Below are 18,015 nucleotides of genomic sequence, written 5' to 3' on the forward strand. Positions count from 1 at the left end.
AGAACATCCTTATGACTCAGTCAAGCTGTGTGTGTGTGTGTGTGTGCGCGCGCGCGTGTGTGCATGCACATGCTTCATGTACATACACATACACCAGTACTAGGACTTGAACTCAGGGCCTTACACTCTTGTTTGGCTTTTTCATTCCAGGCTGATACTGTACTGCTTGAGCCACTTTTTGCCTTTTGGATGTTAAGTGGAGACAGGAGTCTCACAGACTTTTCTGCCTGGTCTGGCTTCAAACTACAATCCTCAGATCCCAGCCTCCTAAGCAGCTAGGATTACAGGTCTGAACCAACAGTGCCTGGCCCAGTCAAGCACTTCTTTCAATGATTACTGGGATGATTTTTGGAGTCAAGTTTTATTTACCTGCAGGAACCTGGTGTAAGACCTCATCAATAGCTCCATGTACCCTGGCCTTCCATTTCAACTGCAGTTTTGACAGCTCCTGGGTGCACTTGCTGTAGCCTCCATTATTCTGTCTCTAGGCATATTGGCTACAGGACTTGTCCGTAAAGCACAAGAACTTCCACAGCTAAACTAGTGATATTTGGGCTTCTGAGGTACCCTCAGATAAGGAAGTCTTCAGATAAGTGGCCCAGACTCTTAGGATTTCTTCTTCTTCTTCTTCTTTTTTTTTTTGGTGCCAGTCCTTGAGCTTATATTCAGGTCCTAGGTGCTGTCCCTGAGTTTTTGTGCTCAAGGCCAGCACTCTACCATTTGTGCCACTGCTCCATTTCCAGCGTTTTGGTGGTTAATTGGAGATAAGAGTCTCACGGCCTTTCCTGCCCAAGTTGGCTTCAAAGAATGATCTTCAGATCTCAGCCTCCTGAGTAACTATGATTAGGCATGAGCCACCAGCATTCAGTTGACACTTAGGCTTTGGAGACACAATTCTGAAGTGTTTTAATCAAGGGTGCCCTAGCTCATTCACATAGCTTTCATGTTCTCTTCCTCTATTCCTGTCTTGCTTTTCCTGCATTTCACTCTTGCTTCCTGGAGTCACCTAAATTCAACCCCAAGTTCTACCTTCAAAGCAATGCAAATTAAAAGAGGCCCATAAAATGAACAGTAGTCTGGGAAGGATGACACTGGTCTTAGGTCCACTGAACTATTCCATAGAGTTCTGGTCTTTGAACTGATAAAGAACAGTCAGAAAACTTGTGAATGTTTTTTATGTTGAAGTTTCCCTATGTAGTTATGGCATCTCATTATATATTCATCTATGCAGTAAATATTTCCAGCCTCACCCTCTTTGTCAGGCATACTGGGCTGGTACTAGAAAGAGAAATAAGGGGGTAGTTCCTGTTTATAATGGAAGTAAATGATGCACTAGAGAAGATGGTAGAAATCTGCTCAGAGGACAGTGGAGATCCAGGGGCTATATCTGTGGTCTAGACTGGGAGATGACAGGGTGAGAGCCCAAGGACAGAGCAAATGCACTGCTGGGCATTACCAGGTCAGAGGAAAGAAAGGATTCAGTCCTGGAGGAGAGCAGCAAGCTACTGGAGCACAATTCAAGGTAAACTTGTAGCTGAGAAATGACAGCATGAACCCTATGTGGAAGACAGTGAGGTTGATGAAGAGACAAGAAACCTTCTGAAATGTCACAGACACCACATGGCATTGCTGTCACCTTTGCATTTTGTAATGTGCATCCATAGATTGCTGCTCTTAACCGTAAGATGTGAGCATAAAGCTTTTGGCTCAGGACTACAGGTTTTTTTCTCTTTCCTTCTGCTTCTTTCTTCTTCTTTGCATCCTCTTTTTTCTCTTCCTTCTCCTTTTCTTCCTCCTCCTGATTTTATTTTTATTTTTTGGTAGTACTGAGGTTTGAATTTTGGGCCTTGAGGTTGCTATCAAGTACTCTACCTCTTGATCCTGCCGCTAAGCACTTTTGAGTCTTATTTTTGATCCTTCTATTTCTGCTTCTCACGTAGCTGGGATGACAGATGTGAACCACAACTCCTAGCAGTTTATTGGTCAAGATAGCATCTTGATGACATTTTTGCCTTGGCTGGCCAATCCACTATCTTTACCTCCCCAGTAGCTCAGATTACAGGCATGAGCCACGACATCATACTGCCTTTTAAAAATAAACTTTTATTTTTTAAAATGAGTTTCTGTATTTAGTCAGAGCTCGAGGGGTATAGGTCCACTACCATACTTTATGTGATGAGTTTATTCAGGGCAAATATGAACTTTGTCTTCTTCAGAAGAAAGGGCTCCAGGACAACCTGAATATCTTGGAATAATATCAGTCTCTAACTCCTTTGATGAAACTTGATTCATTAGTCAGAGGAAGGTCTTGACTACTCACTCTTGTCCTGTTTCAGGCATCTCTGGTTAGATGCCTTCACTTTCAAATACACCTCAAGACTCTGGTTGTTGCTCTGTGGCAAAGCACTTGCCTAACATATTCCTAACATATGAGCCTGGGCTCATCCCTCAGCACTAAAAACAAAGACAAATGTGTCTCTAATCTGAACTCTCTCACCTGGGTGTTGATGTTCACAAGACCACAGCATGATCCTGTAGGTCTAAGCCAGTGCATGATTTTACCCAAATCCTTGGTAAAGATGCTGCTAGAAACTGTTATTTCATCACCCATGCATGACCTCTTCACTTTTGAGCTAAAGACCTAAGAATCAGAGCCAACATATCTGGATGGGCAGCACATGAGCAATTGCCAGGATGATCCATGTTGTCTAGTTTCCACAGATGAAACTTTAAAAAAAAAACTACATTGTTGATTCCACGTAGTATTTTTTTTTAATTACATAGAGCAGAATCCATGTCTAACTAACCTGTTTGTCTTCCTGCCTCTCTGGCAGCTAGCACTTTGCCCTTTTACCTTCAATGCCTGTTTGGTGTGGGGCTCACAGTGAGTATTCTAGTCTATTGGATTCCTGGCACAGGTCTCTGCATAGACCTTTACAAGTTTATTTACATCATCATGGATTCTCTCTTGAAAAAACAGTCGTTTCACAGGAATACACCATTGGCATGAGATTCTAACACACTAATGTGTTGACTGCTTGGGAGAACTTCTATTTTTTTTTTTTTTTGAGAGTACTAGAGTTTGAATTCAGGAATCTCACTTGCTGACCACAGTCTTTTTGTTGTTGTTGTTTACGTCTGGGCTGCCTTTAGGCTCTACACCTTCCATATATGCCTTCCCTCAAATTACAGGTGGGAATCACTACTATACTTAGATTATTGAGCAGACAATCTTACTAACATTTTGCCTGGGCTGGCTTCCAACTGGGACTGTTCTTTTGCATTCTTCTAAAGCAGCTGGGACTATACATACATTCATCACCACACCCAAATCCATCAGGATTTCAAATTTGTGTGTGTGCATGTGTCTGTGTGTGTATGTGTGTGTATGTGATGATATTGGGCTTGAACTCAGGGCTTCCTGCTCTCAGATTAAATTTTTTTTATTTAATACTATCCAACATATACCATTGCTATATATTTCACTGAAAAATTATTGATATGTGATATTCTATATATATTTGATAATTCTGTATTTTTAAAGTATAATTCAGTACTTCGTTTGGGACATGATTTTCAATTGCAGCATATCTCCAGTTGTTATATTCACATTTCCCCCCCAAACCTTTAGCATTAATGTTTTCATGTTTCATACAGTTTTTTTTTTTTTTACTATTTTCTTATCTCAGTATCCCCATTGTGGCATTTTAGCATAAAAACAAGAAAATTCACTACTGCTGGTACAGAGTCCATTACATTTTCAAAAATGCTAGTGACTAGGACTGGGAATGTGGCTCAGTGGTAGAGTGCTTGCCTAGCATGCATGAAGCCCTAGGTTTGATTCCTCAGTACCACATAAACAGAAAAAGCTGGAAGTGGCACTGTGGCTGGTGGTCGAGTGCTAGTCTTGAGCACAGAGAGGCTTAAGGACAATGCCCATGCCCTGAGTTCAAGCTCCAGGACTGACAAAAAGAAAAAAAAATGCAAGTGACTGCATTATGTACCAACATATAACATGAAATGATTATCATAATTTATACAATTATAATATATAATTATATTGTTATACACTGTAAATATATTGTATAATTATATATAATATTTAATATATATTATATAATTGTATACCATATATAATTATAGCATATATAATGCATAATTATATATTATATAATGCATAATTTATAATTATTGGGTATATATTATAGAATTATATTATATATTATATATAGTATTATATATTGTGTATTACATATTATACATTATATAATATACATTTTATTATGCTATATAGTCTATATCTTATATGATATGTAGAATTATACATATGTTATATAAAATATATAACATATAATTATATTGTAATAATATAATATAAAATCATATAGAAATTAAGATACTATAATGTGAAATTTAGATGAGTATTTTTAAACTGTGCCATGAAATTGAGATAATACAGTATTATTAAACTGTGCATTGAAATAATTACTATCACTACTATAAACAAGTATATAAAACTATGCCATCATTCTTCCTTTCCTTTGTAAAGAATTTATTTTATGTGGTAACCTTCACCTGGACCCCTTCCCTGGCAGCCAGTGGATTGGTAGATGTCCCTAGAGTTTGGGCTACTTCCCAGCAGCCTCTGCTCTGTCTGGCCTACAGTTACTCCTCCCCACTCTCCCTCCACAGTAATTAGGCCTCAGAGAATGCCAGCTACCTGTCATGCCCCAAAGTTGGTTTTAGAGGGCAGGAGCCCACTTCTTCAGGTGGAAGCTGCTAGGTCTTCAGGCAGTGATTATCTACATGTCATCATTTGTATCAGGAGCTTGTAGCTCTTGCAGGTGCCAGATACCAGGCTGGGGCAGCATGATCTATTCTGTAGTGGGGTCCTTGTGGGGCACCCTAGCCTTTCCTTGGACAGGCTCTAGGTTGTCTTCAAGCTTAACCTCTTCAAAATCTTGCCATTCCTCCAAACCTTCCATGATTGTAGTGCCTAGGCGGTCTGGGGAGGCCTCAGCAGCAGGGGCCTGGGTGGCTGTCCAGATCTGGTATTGGCACTCTGTGCCCTCATCTGTAAGGTAAAACAGCAGCTCCTGCAGCTCCTTCTTCTTTTCCCTCTTCTCGTGTGTCAGCCACCTGACACAGTTGACTTTCTCCTGATACAGCTCATCCAGAACTTCCATCTGTGCCTTATAGAATACGATGGACTCTTCAAGGGTGGTCACGTGTTCTGAGAGCTGGCTGCATTGATGTTGGAGGTCATCCGATAGCTTCTGGTAGTCTACCTTGCCGGGGAGGTTCTGGGTGAAGAAGATTCTTAGCTTCTTGGGTGCCTGTTCATCCTGCTTCCTCTCTGTAGACACTCCATGGTTCCAGGTCTTGGGGGAGATGGCCTGGAGCCCCAGCTTTGTCTGAAACTGGGCTGCCAGGTTGGCCAGGCACCTACAGCGGGCCTGATGCTCCTGCAGCTGCTGGCTGAGTTTCATCTTCTTTAATTCAGCAACTGATAGTGCTTCAAGGTAAAATTCCCACATGGTTTGTGGGTTGTCTATGTCCTCTGGGACAGTCACATCAGATGGAGTCACCTCCTCATCCTCTTCTCCTTTGCCCACTCCTTCACTTTCCTGAGGGAAAGCTAGGAAGCTCAACTGGGTCCGCAGCTGCTTGTTCTGATGTCTGGTAGCTTCTATGCACTTCAGAGTGTCCTGTAACTTTTGATTGGCCATCTGTTCCTCCAACCTGCTCTGTACCTGCTCCTGCTCCAGCTGCTCCAGCAGCTGGGTCTGTCTCAGCAGGTGCTGCTGCAGTTTCTCCTTCTCTGAGGTCAGTTGCTGATTGGAGACTCTGTGCTGTTCACAGGTGGCCCTGAGGTTCTGAAGATGGGCCAGGTTCTGGTCATGCTGCTCCTGCAGATCCTGAGCCACTTGGCTTTTTAACTTAGCCATCTCTTTCCATTCTTCTAGCTTCTTCTCTAGCTCCTCCAGCTCCTCCCGCAGATGTCTCTTCTCCTGCTGCTCTGAGTGCAAGATACTGGCTAGCTCCTCCTTCTCACCACTCAGCCTGTGGAAGGTGTCCTGCAGCTGGGCCAGCTGATCTTTCAGCTCTTGGTTAGGTAACATTGAGCTTCTCATGGTCTCATCTCTTTCTGTTGTCTCATAGAGCTGGTGCTGATCCTGGATATGTTGATTCCATACCCCAGCCTGCTGGTCAAGAAACCACAGCTGCTCCTGCTGCTCCAGATTCTGGAGACTGAGGATCTGGTTTTCCTGCATTTGGATGTAAAGTTGTTCCTCCATGTTCTGTAGCTCCTTCTGTAACTGGTGTGCCTCAGCCTGCAGCTGCAGCTCAGCCTGAGATGACCCTGCAGATGGCTGTGGAGGCAGCAGTTCTGCCAACTGCCTTCTAATTTCCACCAGGTTTGTCTCTAGCTGAAAAACCTGCCTCCCCTCTTGTTCATTCTCCTCACTCAGTAGGCTTATCTGCTCCAAGAGCTGTTGGACCTTGTCATCCCACGTGGAGCTCTCTCCTTTGAAATCCTCTGCAAAGTTGCCTCTCTCCAAGCTTAATTGTGTCACTAACTCCTTCATGTACTCTAGCTCGCTCTCTAGCTCTTCCCATTCTTCCATTACTTTTGGACCTGTTGGTTACTCTTGAGGTGGAGATTCATTAGAAGATTGAAGAAGTGGGACTTCTGACATGTTGTTATTGATTCCAGTGTTGGTGGAAAGGACACTGGCAGGGAAGGACACAGGGCGAGGCTCAGGGTCAGTTTGGTCTTTTGTCACACCTTTTGTTGATTTAAACTCCTCAGCAGTGTTTGTCTTGGGGTTACCTCCCTTTCACATTTTCTTCTTTTTCTTGGCTTCCATGGGTCTACCAGGACAATTCCGCTCAAGGAATTCTTGCAGTAATTTCTTGCCTGCAGCTATTTTTTTGTCTTGTTTACTCAGACATCCCATGGGGATGGTGGAGTGGCCACATTCCCAGGCTCTCTAAAATCACCTCAATTCTTGAAATCACCACCAACTGTCTACTTTCTATAGGATCTCCAAAATCACCTTGATTCTCCCAATCACCACTCAACACCTCTACCTCTCTCAACTGGTGATAATGGTGTGAAAAGGGAATGCCAGTGGTACTAGGCAGTGTAGAATGTGGGTGTGGCCTGAATTTTTGTATTCCATTGGTCAGAGAGAAATATGAACCAATAAGGGGTGTGGCCAGAACCTTGTGATCCAGGCAGAAAATGTGGAGTCACAATGAGAGCTGTTCCTGCTGCCCCTCCCTTACCCACCTGCTCACTTGGTGGGCAGAGCAGGACTAGCTGTAGCTGGGTGTCTTCCCAGCTGCACTAGAGACTGCAAGATTATAGCCTTCCTCACACCAATGTAGTCACCCAGTGATCCTGAGAGGTCGCTCTCAGGACACTTCCTTAGACCCTCTTGTGCTGTAGACGCTCATGACCAGAGTCTGGGGATCAAATGCCAGAGTTCAGAGGGTGAATGAGCAACAGGGAGCAGGGATACTGCATCACTTTACAGTCCCTTTCCTCGTTTTACATCTTAGCTCTTGGATTTTCATGTCTTAGAAATCCCCTCCAAAGTATTTGCCATCCAGTCCTCTAGACTCCTCAGTTCCAGAACTCTCCCTCTTCTTCCTGAGAAGTTCTTGGTCCTGGAAATGTATCTGTCCTCCTCCTATCTGGATCCAGTCCTCCTTTCCCACCCCTAATGTACTCTGTTCCCACAAGAGAGGGCATTAGTTCCAACCTGCCTTTCTCTTGGGGATTCTACTCCAGGCCTGAATCAGAACTGAAAAGTTGCCAGGTGCCTTCTAATACACAGTATGTGTGTGCTCCTCTTTCCCACCCTGACAAGCGTAGCTCCCCATCCCAGCTCTCTTCAAGATCTTCCCCCAGTAGACCTGTGTGCTGACCACATTTTAAATGCTTAATAACCACATATTACCCATGCGTGGCTATTATATTGGGCATTCGTTTTCATTAGTTTTCCTTACTTCTAATAAAAGGATGATTAAGCACAAATAGCCAATACTAAAATGCATATTTTTAGTGCAAGTTTGAGTGTAAACTAGGAAATACAATAAATAATCTGTAAGTACTTCACATATAATAAGAACTTCATCCTGTTCCTCCTTCTCTGCTTATGGGTGTTTGATAGGAATAGACTCCTAAACTTTGTGAAATGATGTGGCATAGTCTTTGAACTGGAGAGCATTTTCATGATCTGCTCTTTCTTATTGCTGTTGTGAGAAAAAGCAGTCTTTTTCTGTCAAACCAAAGTGTCTGCATCTTGTAACCAGTCACTATTTTGTACTTATATTTCCCGAAACTAGCTAGCCATGGCAAGGGGTATAAGTCCTTATCAACAGTGTTAGGAGAACAACCCCTCCTCTGCAGTGGGAACCTTTTCATTAACAGGAAGCTTTCTAGCTTCCTTAAATCACCCCCCTGATAACCAATCATAGTATGTGAGCTCAACTCCTACTGGCGAGGAGGAACAGCACCACTCCTTGTATTAGGATAAAGTCCAAGTGGGCTGCCCCTAAACTGCCTTCTAAACTCTGGTAGAGTGGCAGAGCCACACTTTTAGTCTGGTATTTTGCTGGTTAATTGGTGGTAGAGTCCCACTCTCATAGACTTTTCTGCCCTGACTGGCCTTGAACTGAGATGCTCCAGGTCTCAGTCTCTTGGATAATAGAATATGATAATAAGTATGAGCCACCAGTGCATGGCTAAGACTTCTATATTTTAAACTTTCTTTAACTATAAGGTGTCCAGTAGAAAATTAAGAGGATACCCTTTTTGAAAGTTGTCATTCTAGTTCTTTTACTTTGCTTTACTTTCCTTCTCTTTTAACTTTAGGATGAAAGTAAACATTTAGAAGAGTAGTAGTTACTTCGCAAAAACTCAACAACCAAAAAAACCCACTTTTTTTTTTTTTTTTAGTAAAACGACTGTATCTGAAGAAGTAGGGAAAGAATGAGGTCCATTCATCTCAGTCCAAACAGGAATTTTGACTGAAACTAGGAGTTAGTGAGAAGGGAAATCTGATCTGCAACTCTGTGAGAAGCAGGTGCTGAAATCAACCAGTTCTGTTAGAATGGACAGCAGAGAAACTAGAAAGGATAGTAATGGTGTCTTGCCATCCAGTTTCTGTTTTATGTTTTATACCATCCCCTTAACCTGCACACACTATTCTGGCCTTTGAAGTGGGCAATGGACATTGCATAATAATTATTGCAACATTGGATCTGAACTGTCTTGAACTTTCTGCATTAACCAAGGGATGCTTTGTATATTGAGCATCTTCAAAGAAATGCAAACAGAAGACCTGTGTTTGAATTTTCTTTGGAGGGCTCTCCATTGCTTCTGGCATGTGAGGGACCAAAAATGAGGAGTGGAAAGCAATTGATTGTGGCTTTCTGAGTCTGTCTTAAATGTTCCCCTGGTAGCTTCCCTGTGACTGTTTTGCTTTCATGTTTTCTGGTCGTCTTTGTTTTAATCTTTTTGACACAACAGCTGGATTCTGCTTCTAGTACTTACCCTGAATCCCTGTCCTGTTGTGAAACATTCTGGCTTTTTTTTTAAAGGCATATGTCATCCTCCTTTTCTATTGTATTTAAATACAATGGAACTTGTCCTTGGTAACTACTTAAAAAGGAGCCAGTGTGCATCTCTACAGAGTTGGAGACTTTTCTTTATGCTTAAAGTCTCCTCGTCTGAGGACTGAGTGCTTCCTACCTACCGGAAATGAACTGCATGTGTTGATTTGTCACAGGACAGACATGTCCCAAAGGGTGTGCTTCCTGGTTATCATTCAGTTTTCTATGAAATGATTTAACATACAGCAGTTCTTCTTCTAGCTTGGTTCTCTGAGACTGATGCTGACATTATTGTCTCCCAGTCTAGGTTAAGATTGCTACATGCATTTTCTTAGTCCATATTGTTGCTGTAAGAACCAACCACAGACTAGGTTTCTTTGGCTCCCAGTTCTGGGTGATGGAAAGTATGTGATGGAGTATGTGTACCAGCTAAGGCTCCTCCTGCTACCTGGTACCACAACAGAAGGCCTTGCAATGGTGGGACACAACAACAGAGGCCCCAATTTGCTTGTGTGACAAACCTGTTCTGGCTCTAACAACATTAGCCCATCCATATGACATGATTGACCTAATTGCCTCCGAAAGCTCCCAGGTTCCTGGAGGATATACTTTCAACATGTGAATTTGGGGGATGCATTGAAACTATGGCAGGCAGGCAGTGGGTGACAGTCTACTTCCTGGCTATGGGAAAGAGGGAGCTGGGAAAGAGAGGGATAAAAATAACAGCCAAACAACAACTGCTATTGGAATTAGCCAGATGCCACTCAAATGATTGGCTTGCCAAGGTTATAAATTTATAGCAGGAGTTGTATTATCCTTACAATTTTTTTAAAAAAAATCAACCTACTTTTGATCTGATTTCTCTTGCTTTTGTCATGGTATCCTCTTCTATCACAGCTTTCTTTCAGAAAATTATAGTGAAAACAGAAGCTTTTCTGGGAAACAAACCAGCAATGAGAAAGACCATTAAATTATTCTTTGAAAAATACAAGTTAAAAAAACCCTCCACATTGTTATGCCAGATTATATAAACTGCTAAAATTTACACAAATTAGAGGATCTTGGTATACAATTAAAAAAAAACAGGACTGACTAAAGCCACCAAGGTTTATTAACTTCTTTTGAGGTTCTTACACCAAATGCCCTTATTGAGTTTGGACACAATGAAATTGTCTAGTGAACAGAGCAACTAGAATGTACGAGGAAACTTATCGTACTTCATATTTTTTAAACCCTTTTTGGAGATAACCATTTTCAGGATGTATCATTATGACACACTGAATTATAATCTATGAATTAGAATATAATTGTGCAATTTGTGTCTAATTCTCTTGTTCACATTTTATATTAGGCATATTTCTGTACAGACTTAACAGTATTGTGAATTTTTCCATAAACAGTTACTTAAAGCCATTCACATAATCAAAATAATATTTATAGATATTCAAGAAATGATTATTTTTAGGATTGTGACAAAGCAGAAAACCTTACTGTGTGGGTTTGCTACAGCCACCTTCCCCCAACAAAAAAGAAAAAGAAAAAAATTCAAGTTTTGGTTAAGTTTCCTGAATGAGAGTTGTGAAAATTAGTTTCTTTTGCAACGATCATACAATTGAAAGACTAATTTAAATTAGGAGGGCACACTGAGCTTGGAAGAGGGTATTGTGAGAAAGCAAAGCATAATTTTCCTTCAAACAAAGACAAGCTTGTTGGAGAGCATGCTTTATTGCCTGGAAATTCTATATATATGCAAAGTTGCTCATCAATTCACTGTTGGGTTTTGTGTGCTTGGTTTCCCCTTTTGTTTGTAAAACGCAAATGCAAGGGGGAAAAGTAAGCATAGCTCTGTGTGGTACAGGCACCGGGAAACCTACACATACCAGTTCCCTTGGCATGTGGTATTCCTGGGCAGTAAGCTGCCTACAGCAGGACTGGTCATGCTTGGATTCATGTGGGCAAATCAGTGCAGATGCTTCAACAGGGCCACTTGAAACTTCCAGAAAGCGGTACCCCATATCTTGTTCTGAGCCCTCTCTCTAACAGCCTTTAGGCTACCTGGGCAAGTTAGATTCATGTCTGAAATCTGTTTAGTTCACATTCTCCCCTCCCCTTCCTTGCTCACTATCTCTCCCCCTCCCTCCTTCCTTCTTGTTCTCATCCTTCTCTTTCTCTCTTCTGCTGCTTCTGCTTCTCCTGCTTCTCCCTCCTCCTCCTCCTCCTCCTCCTCCTCCTCCTCCTCTCCTCCTTTCAGTAGCTTTATTGAGTTATAATTCCCACACCCTACCGTTTACCTGCTTACAATGTACAAATCAATGTCTTTAGTATGTTGTATAACTATCACCACAAATTTTAGCACATTTTTATCAGCCTTAAACCATACCTCATGTCCTAGTTAGTATTCACCTGAGATGGAGAGTTGGGTCAATTAATTGTGTGAAATAAAGGTGATCATTGCCCACTTTTGAATGGGAGTTCTTGTCTTTGGAATTGCTTGTTACTTTGTGTGACTATGTCATCTTTAGTATACATGAATGCTTTGTACATTGCCAAGTGGTTTCTGATCAGGTTAGTGGTGAGCAGTTCCCAGGTGACTGGCTCAGAAGAGAAAAGGTGGTGGGTTTTTGGCACTGTGACCATCATGGTGCCTGACCACTGTTGTGGGGTGTCTTATCTGTGGTTGTAACAGTAGGAGAGCCAATGAGTAGCCAGACGTATGTCTGAGCTAACAAGATGGATGTAGGTACCATGTGGATTTCCATATAGGAGATTAAGGTCCCCAAACATCAAGATGGAGATTATCAAAGTAGGGGTTAAAGATTTGAAAGGAAGGTAGAGATTATGGCAAACCTCATGGGGACAAGGCCCAAGCCTAAGGAAGGAGGAGCTGGAGCAGGGCCTGAAGAGCCTAAGAGTTCCATATGGCTGCTGAATCCTGAGCACTAAGGAATTCCTTTTACTTGAACAGCTATGCCTCGCACTTTTCTTTGATGTAGCCAAATAGCTTTGGTGTTTTCTTTCCCCAAACCTAATACCTTTTCTGAGGGACCCATTTGGACAGACATTTCCTCTCAGACCAAATCTCTCCCTCTGACCATCACCTGACACATTTAGGTGAGTAAAGAGGCCTTTGGGCAGCCATCCTAGCTGGTTGAGATGCAAACAGACGGAACCAGCTGACTTCCAGTTAGGGCAGAGGACAAATTAGAACATCGTCATTCAGGGCCTTGGGGGTCATCTGTTAAGCGTGGGCAATATTTTAGGCTAGAACTTGAAGTCAGATGGACAAGAACTACCCTCTGGGGAGGTTGGAGCAGGGCCAGGGAAAGGGCAAGGACAAAGCATGCTGTGAACTGTGTTTAGGACCCAGTTCTAGGCCAAGCAAGGTCCTGGATACACAGACACGGGTGGAATAAATAAAGAAAAATCATAAAGGTTCAATTCTGATTCTTCTTCAGTTTTCAGTAACTTTTGATTTTGTTATAATTTAAATATTCCCAGCAAAGCTGTAGGATCAAAGGATTCTCTTAGATTTTTTATTCAAATTTTGCCAACTGTTTACATTTTTCCCTCTTTATATTCTTCTCCCCCTTTTTATAAGTGCTTTGGGACACTGTGGCCCTGTGCCCTAAATGCTTCAGGATACATTTCCATAGAATAAAGATATTTTTCTTTATAACCACAACACGGTCATTAAAATCAGTAAATCTGGTTTCTCTGGAAACAATCTTCAAATACCATCCATGATATTTTATCACTTCTGTCATGTTCTTTTTATTTATTTATTGTTTTTATTTGAAAATGCTAAGGGGGGTTACAGTTACACAAGTGAGGCAAAGCGAACATTTCCTTTTGGAGAATGTCTCCCCTTTCCTCACACTCACTGTTTTTCCCTTCCCATCCCACCCACAGGTTGTATACTTCATTTTTAATGTAGTGTCCAGTGAGTACCATTGCTGCATTTGTCCCTTGTTCTATTCTTTCATATTGTTATTTTTATTTAAGCAACATTTAATTCAAGTTTTTTTTCCTACTTCTGACACTACTGTATTACATGAGAACCTTTTGTGAGGTTTATAAAATATAGTCAGAAGCCAGCAGAGTTATAATATACCAGCACCAATCAGATAAATCAAAGAAATTTTCTGAGTGATATGCTTGCCTTGGAATTCAGTTTCTATAATACAATCTCATTTCTCAGCATAAAACTGAGATCACACAGAGTCATATGCACCTGGGTCTTTTAAAAACTAAATTTCCCCCATGAGTGTATTTTGACACTAAGTCTGATATAACATAGTGGGCTTTCTCTCTCTCTCTCTCTCTCCCTCTCTGTATTTCTGCCTCTCTCTGTACTCTATTTTAAATAATGCAATTATTGGTATTCCTAGATTTTTGGTGCATTAAATTTAGATGTTCACTTTTATCAGTCTTACCTGATGGCCATGCTCCGTTCCTGGTCCCTCTCTGAAAGCAAGTGGCTATTTCTGAACAAACACACAGATGATGGCAAGTACCTTCTTTCATCACATCTCCACTTCACTAGATTTAGATTTATGCTTCTGGACCTTCATGCATTAGGCTGCTTTTTCTTTCAAGCATTAGTTTTCTAAATGAAAATGTACCCTGTGCCAGAATCAGTACAGTAAGAAGTAATGGGTGTAGAGAAAACAGGAACTACTATTTATTGTGTGCTGGGGCTATACTTGTGTTGTCCAGGCAATCCGTCCATCAGCCACAAGGGGTGTCATGGTAATACTGATATATGTCACGGTAATGGTGGTAATGGACAATCCTGAGCTCAGAATGGTTAAGAAATTCAATCAGGCATGAGTTACTCACCAAGCACTCATTGAAAGCCTCTGGGTTTTTGCTAAAGTCCAAGTGTACAGGGAGAGAGGACATAGGTGTGGCCCCTTTCCTCTGTTAGCCTGGAGTGAAAGAGAGAAGGGCATGGATACAGGAAATGGCAACAACACATTGCTTAAGTGCACTGGTAGAAGTCACTATGGGAGAGATCACATAGCTCAGATGGTCTGGGACCTTGGGGTCAGCCAGTCCCAGGTGGTATTGGTTGCCAGGCAGTAGGATGCCTCAAGAGGAAGGTCCAGCGTGTCTGAGACTCTGAAGATGCCAGTGGCTAGAAGGGCATGAAGAGAAGAGGCTGTGAGTGCAGGGGCTAGATAGGAAGACTTGGCCCACTGGGGTGAAGCTCCTAAGATCCAAGTTGAGATCGGAGCTCATGTTTGCATGGATCTTAAAGCTTGTTTCCCCTCAATTCTCTCAGCCCTGCTCCCTTGAGCACATGGCACCCAATGTTCTCTTCCATGCTACTTTCCAGAACAGCTAAGGCATTGCTGTCATTATTGGCTCTTCCTAGTGTTCACATTGGAGAAGATGGGCCTGATCTGTTATTGATATTAGAGGCCCCACAGAAGGCTATAACCACACCCGGTAGAGAAAGCGATGTACAGATGCCTGGAGTGAAGAGATGACAGGAACCAGGATCTACTCAAGAGAATTCCAGAGAACCACATTCCATGATACACAGAACCTTCCAAACCCCAACTCATTCCCTAGACATGTGCACTAAATATGCAATGCTTTACATTGCCAAGGATGTCTCATAGTTTGTTGGAATTTGGAACAGAAATAACAGAGATGATGCTAATAGAAGGGAATGAAGAAAGTGGGGACAGAAAAGCTGCCTGAGTTTGACACACATTGAAGTGGGAAGTTTCTAAAGGCAAAGAGTGCTGGAAGCTAAGTAGTTATGTGTTCCAGGTCTGCTCGGTGTACAAAACAGACCAAGGTGACTATTGTGTGGCTTACATTCTCACTACCTGTGTAAATATGAGTGAGTGAATGTCCTTTGCGGGGGTCTGCGAGACCTCTGATAGGCCTCCTTTGTCACAAGAGAGTAGGCATCAGCCAGCATTAAATAAATGAGTGTGTATTTCTCATCCCAGCATTTAGGATTAAGGTGACCACCCTCTATGATGGACTAGGACTTGGATTTGGTTGTGCTTGTTTTCCTCACAGTCAGTAGTTAATAGTTGTCCTTGTGGAAAGAGTACTTGTGGATCCCCACCCTACATGCCAGTGTCCTCCCAGCCTGTAGGGGGCAGCATTACAAAGGAGTGCGTCATTTATTTGTTTGTTTGTTTATTTAGGGAATTCTGACACAGCTTCATTTGCTTACTTATAGCTTGGTCCTACTTGGACTTAGTGTGGGCTTCTGAAAGGACTCAGCCTGGAGAGCTTCCTCCCTCAGAGCTCTTGGGTGATGGCCACACTCCGGTCTATTGCTCTTCAGCGGATTAGTGTGGATTAAAGCTAGCAAACAGAATTTGGCCTCCACTTAGGAATAGCTACAGTAAGGCCAGAGGACATAACTAACCTTCACGGGGAAGTGGTGATGGCAGCTCTCGGTGCCCTGTTATACCAATGCTGTAGAGGAAATAGAATAACTACACCTAAGAGACCACCTCAGTCCTGCCCTGACATGCCACGGGGAAAGCAGTGCATGTGGCTTGAAAATACTACCTGCAGATTTGAGTTTATAACTGCTTCCCCCCCCCCCATCCATTGTGTGTCAGAATGTTCTAGCACATGGAGGTTTTAGAACAATATGCCCCCATCTACTTGCAAATCATATAGAGGTTGTGAAAGAAGTCTTGCTAAAAAAAACAGGGGGTGTGGTGGGGGGGGGTTGCTGTCCTGCTGCTCTTCTGAGCTGTGTGGTCACATTACTGGGAAACCATGAGGCTTTCAGAGAAAGGACCAATGGTGACTTCTCCATCTTTACCTTTTTTGAGCAGCTTTACTGTGTGGGGAGGACCTAATTGTAAGTAAGATATTAGTATAAAGATATCCCTATTCCCCAGAACTGACCCCTGCTATGCTTTTCCAGTTCTAGAGGCTTCTCACAAATGTGTCATTAGTCTGTCCCTGTTCTGAGCACATCTTCTCATTCTTTCCCACCACCAGGTGTTCAGAACAATGTCTGTCAATCACCCTCAGGACTTCCTGTTTTTAATGCTTTTCTAGTGCCTTGGGGTTTTAGTTGCAGCCTGCTGAGCTCTCTGGGAGAGGGACAGGCAAGGGGACAGTTCCTGGGAAGGCAGCAGCCAAAGCTCAGGTGTCTGAGGGCAGCAGTCTCGTGTTCCCTTGGCCGCCGTGGCCACACTGGTGAAGGCTCCCGCAGATAGCCTGGACAGCCTCCTCGGCATTGAGCAGAGCTTGGAGAACCCTCAGAAGAGGCCTAACAGGAACTTGACCTCTGAGGTAGTGAGTCTTCTGTATAGCTTCAGCTGCGGTTCAGATGGCCAGCCTCCTTTGTGTCTCATGCTATGCAATCCGTGACTCAGTCCAGGGAGAGCACTTTGACTCTGTTATGTCTCCTTCCTTCCTTGGGTGGCACTGGGCCAACAGGGAGCCTTGTGCCCATTAAGAAAAAGCCCCCCATGTGGTGGGCAGGAGTCAGAGTGGAGCACAGCTAGATCTAGCCCTACCACCCTCAGGTCTGCCAGCTTCCCACACAGAATTCCTCAGTGGCCTGGATGAGGCCAATTAACTGGCTGAGAAATGGGCTAGATTTTACCCTTTCTAAGATTTCCATCTTTTTGTCTCTTCTTAGGAAATATTTCTACAGTCAGTAACACATTTACAACTCCATTTGAGAAAGTCCAAATATCTCACTTCTTTACAATCATCTCCCCTTTGCCCTGCTCCCCCATTTCTTTCTTTCTTCTTCCTCTCTATGCTTTAAAAACTGGTTACAGCTGGGTACCCTTGGCTCATGCCCATAATCCTAGTTACTTAGGAAGCTGAGATATAAGGATCTTGGTTCAAAGCCAGCATGGGCAGGAAAATCTGTGAGACTCTTTTTTTGGGGGGGGGTCTGGTCATGGGGCCTGAACACTTGGCCTGGGCACTGTCCCTCAGCTCTTCAGCTCAAGGCTAGCGCTCTACCACTTGAGCCACAGCACCACTTCCGGCTTTTTTCTTTTTGCTTATGTGGTGCTAAGGAATCGAACCCAGGGCCTCATGCATGCAAGGCAAGCGCTCTACCACTGAGCCACCTTCCCAGCCCCCTGTGAGACTCTTGTCTACAATTAATGACCAAAAAAGCCATAGGGGAACTGTGGTTCAAGTGGGAGAGTACTGGCCTTGAACAGAAAAAGCTAAGGTACAGTGCTCTGTAAATTTTGAGTCACAGTCCCAGCATACCAGTATAGAAAGAAGAAGAAAAAGAAGAAAAGAGATTGGTTAGCTGTAATTTACAGATTAGATTTTTTTTTAATATAAGGATTTGTTAATACTAAGCAGCTCCATTGGCTGAATTACTGCTGGTTATTTCCCAGCTTTCTCTTTCTTTGGCTTCTTTTT

The 18,015-nt window shown here is 42.7% G+C and overlaps 2 protein-coding genes across 3 annotated transcripts in view; one reads left to right on the plus strand and one right to left on the minus strand.

Annotated features, from left to right (window-relative positions):
* Positions 1-18,015, plus strand: part of Rapgef4 (Rap guanine nucleotide exchange factor (GEF) 4) — a 270,298-nt gene that overhangs the window by 88,080 nt on the left and 164,203 nt on the right. The gene's annotated exons all lie outside the window — the stretch shown is intronic.
* On the minus strand, positions 4,875-6,629 carry LOC105993775 (golgin subfamily A member 2-like). The gene is made up of 2 exons (XM_013027139.1): positions 6,198-6,629; positions 4,875-5,909 (listed from the first exon to the last, which is right to left on the minus strand). The coding sequence occupies exons 1-2, from the start codon at positions 6,627-6,629 to the stop codon at positions 4,875-4,877; spliced, it is 1,467 nt and encodes a 488-aa protein (XP_012882593.1).

The sequence above is a fragment of the Dipodomys ordii genome, unplaced genomic scaffold (genome assembly GCF_000151885.1).
Source record: "Dipodomys ordii isolate 6190 unplaced genomic scaffold, Dord_2.0 Scaffold5, whole genome shotgun sequence".
Taxonomy (NCBI): Eukaryota; Metazoa; Chordata; class Mammalia; order Rodentia; family Heteromyidae; genus Dipodomys; species Dipodomys ordii.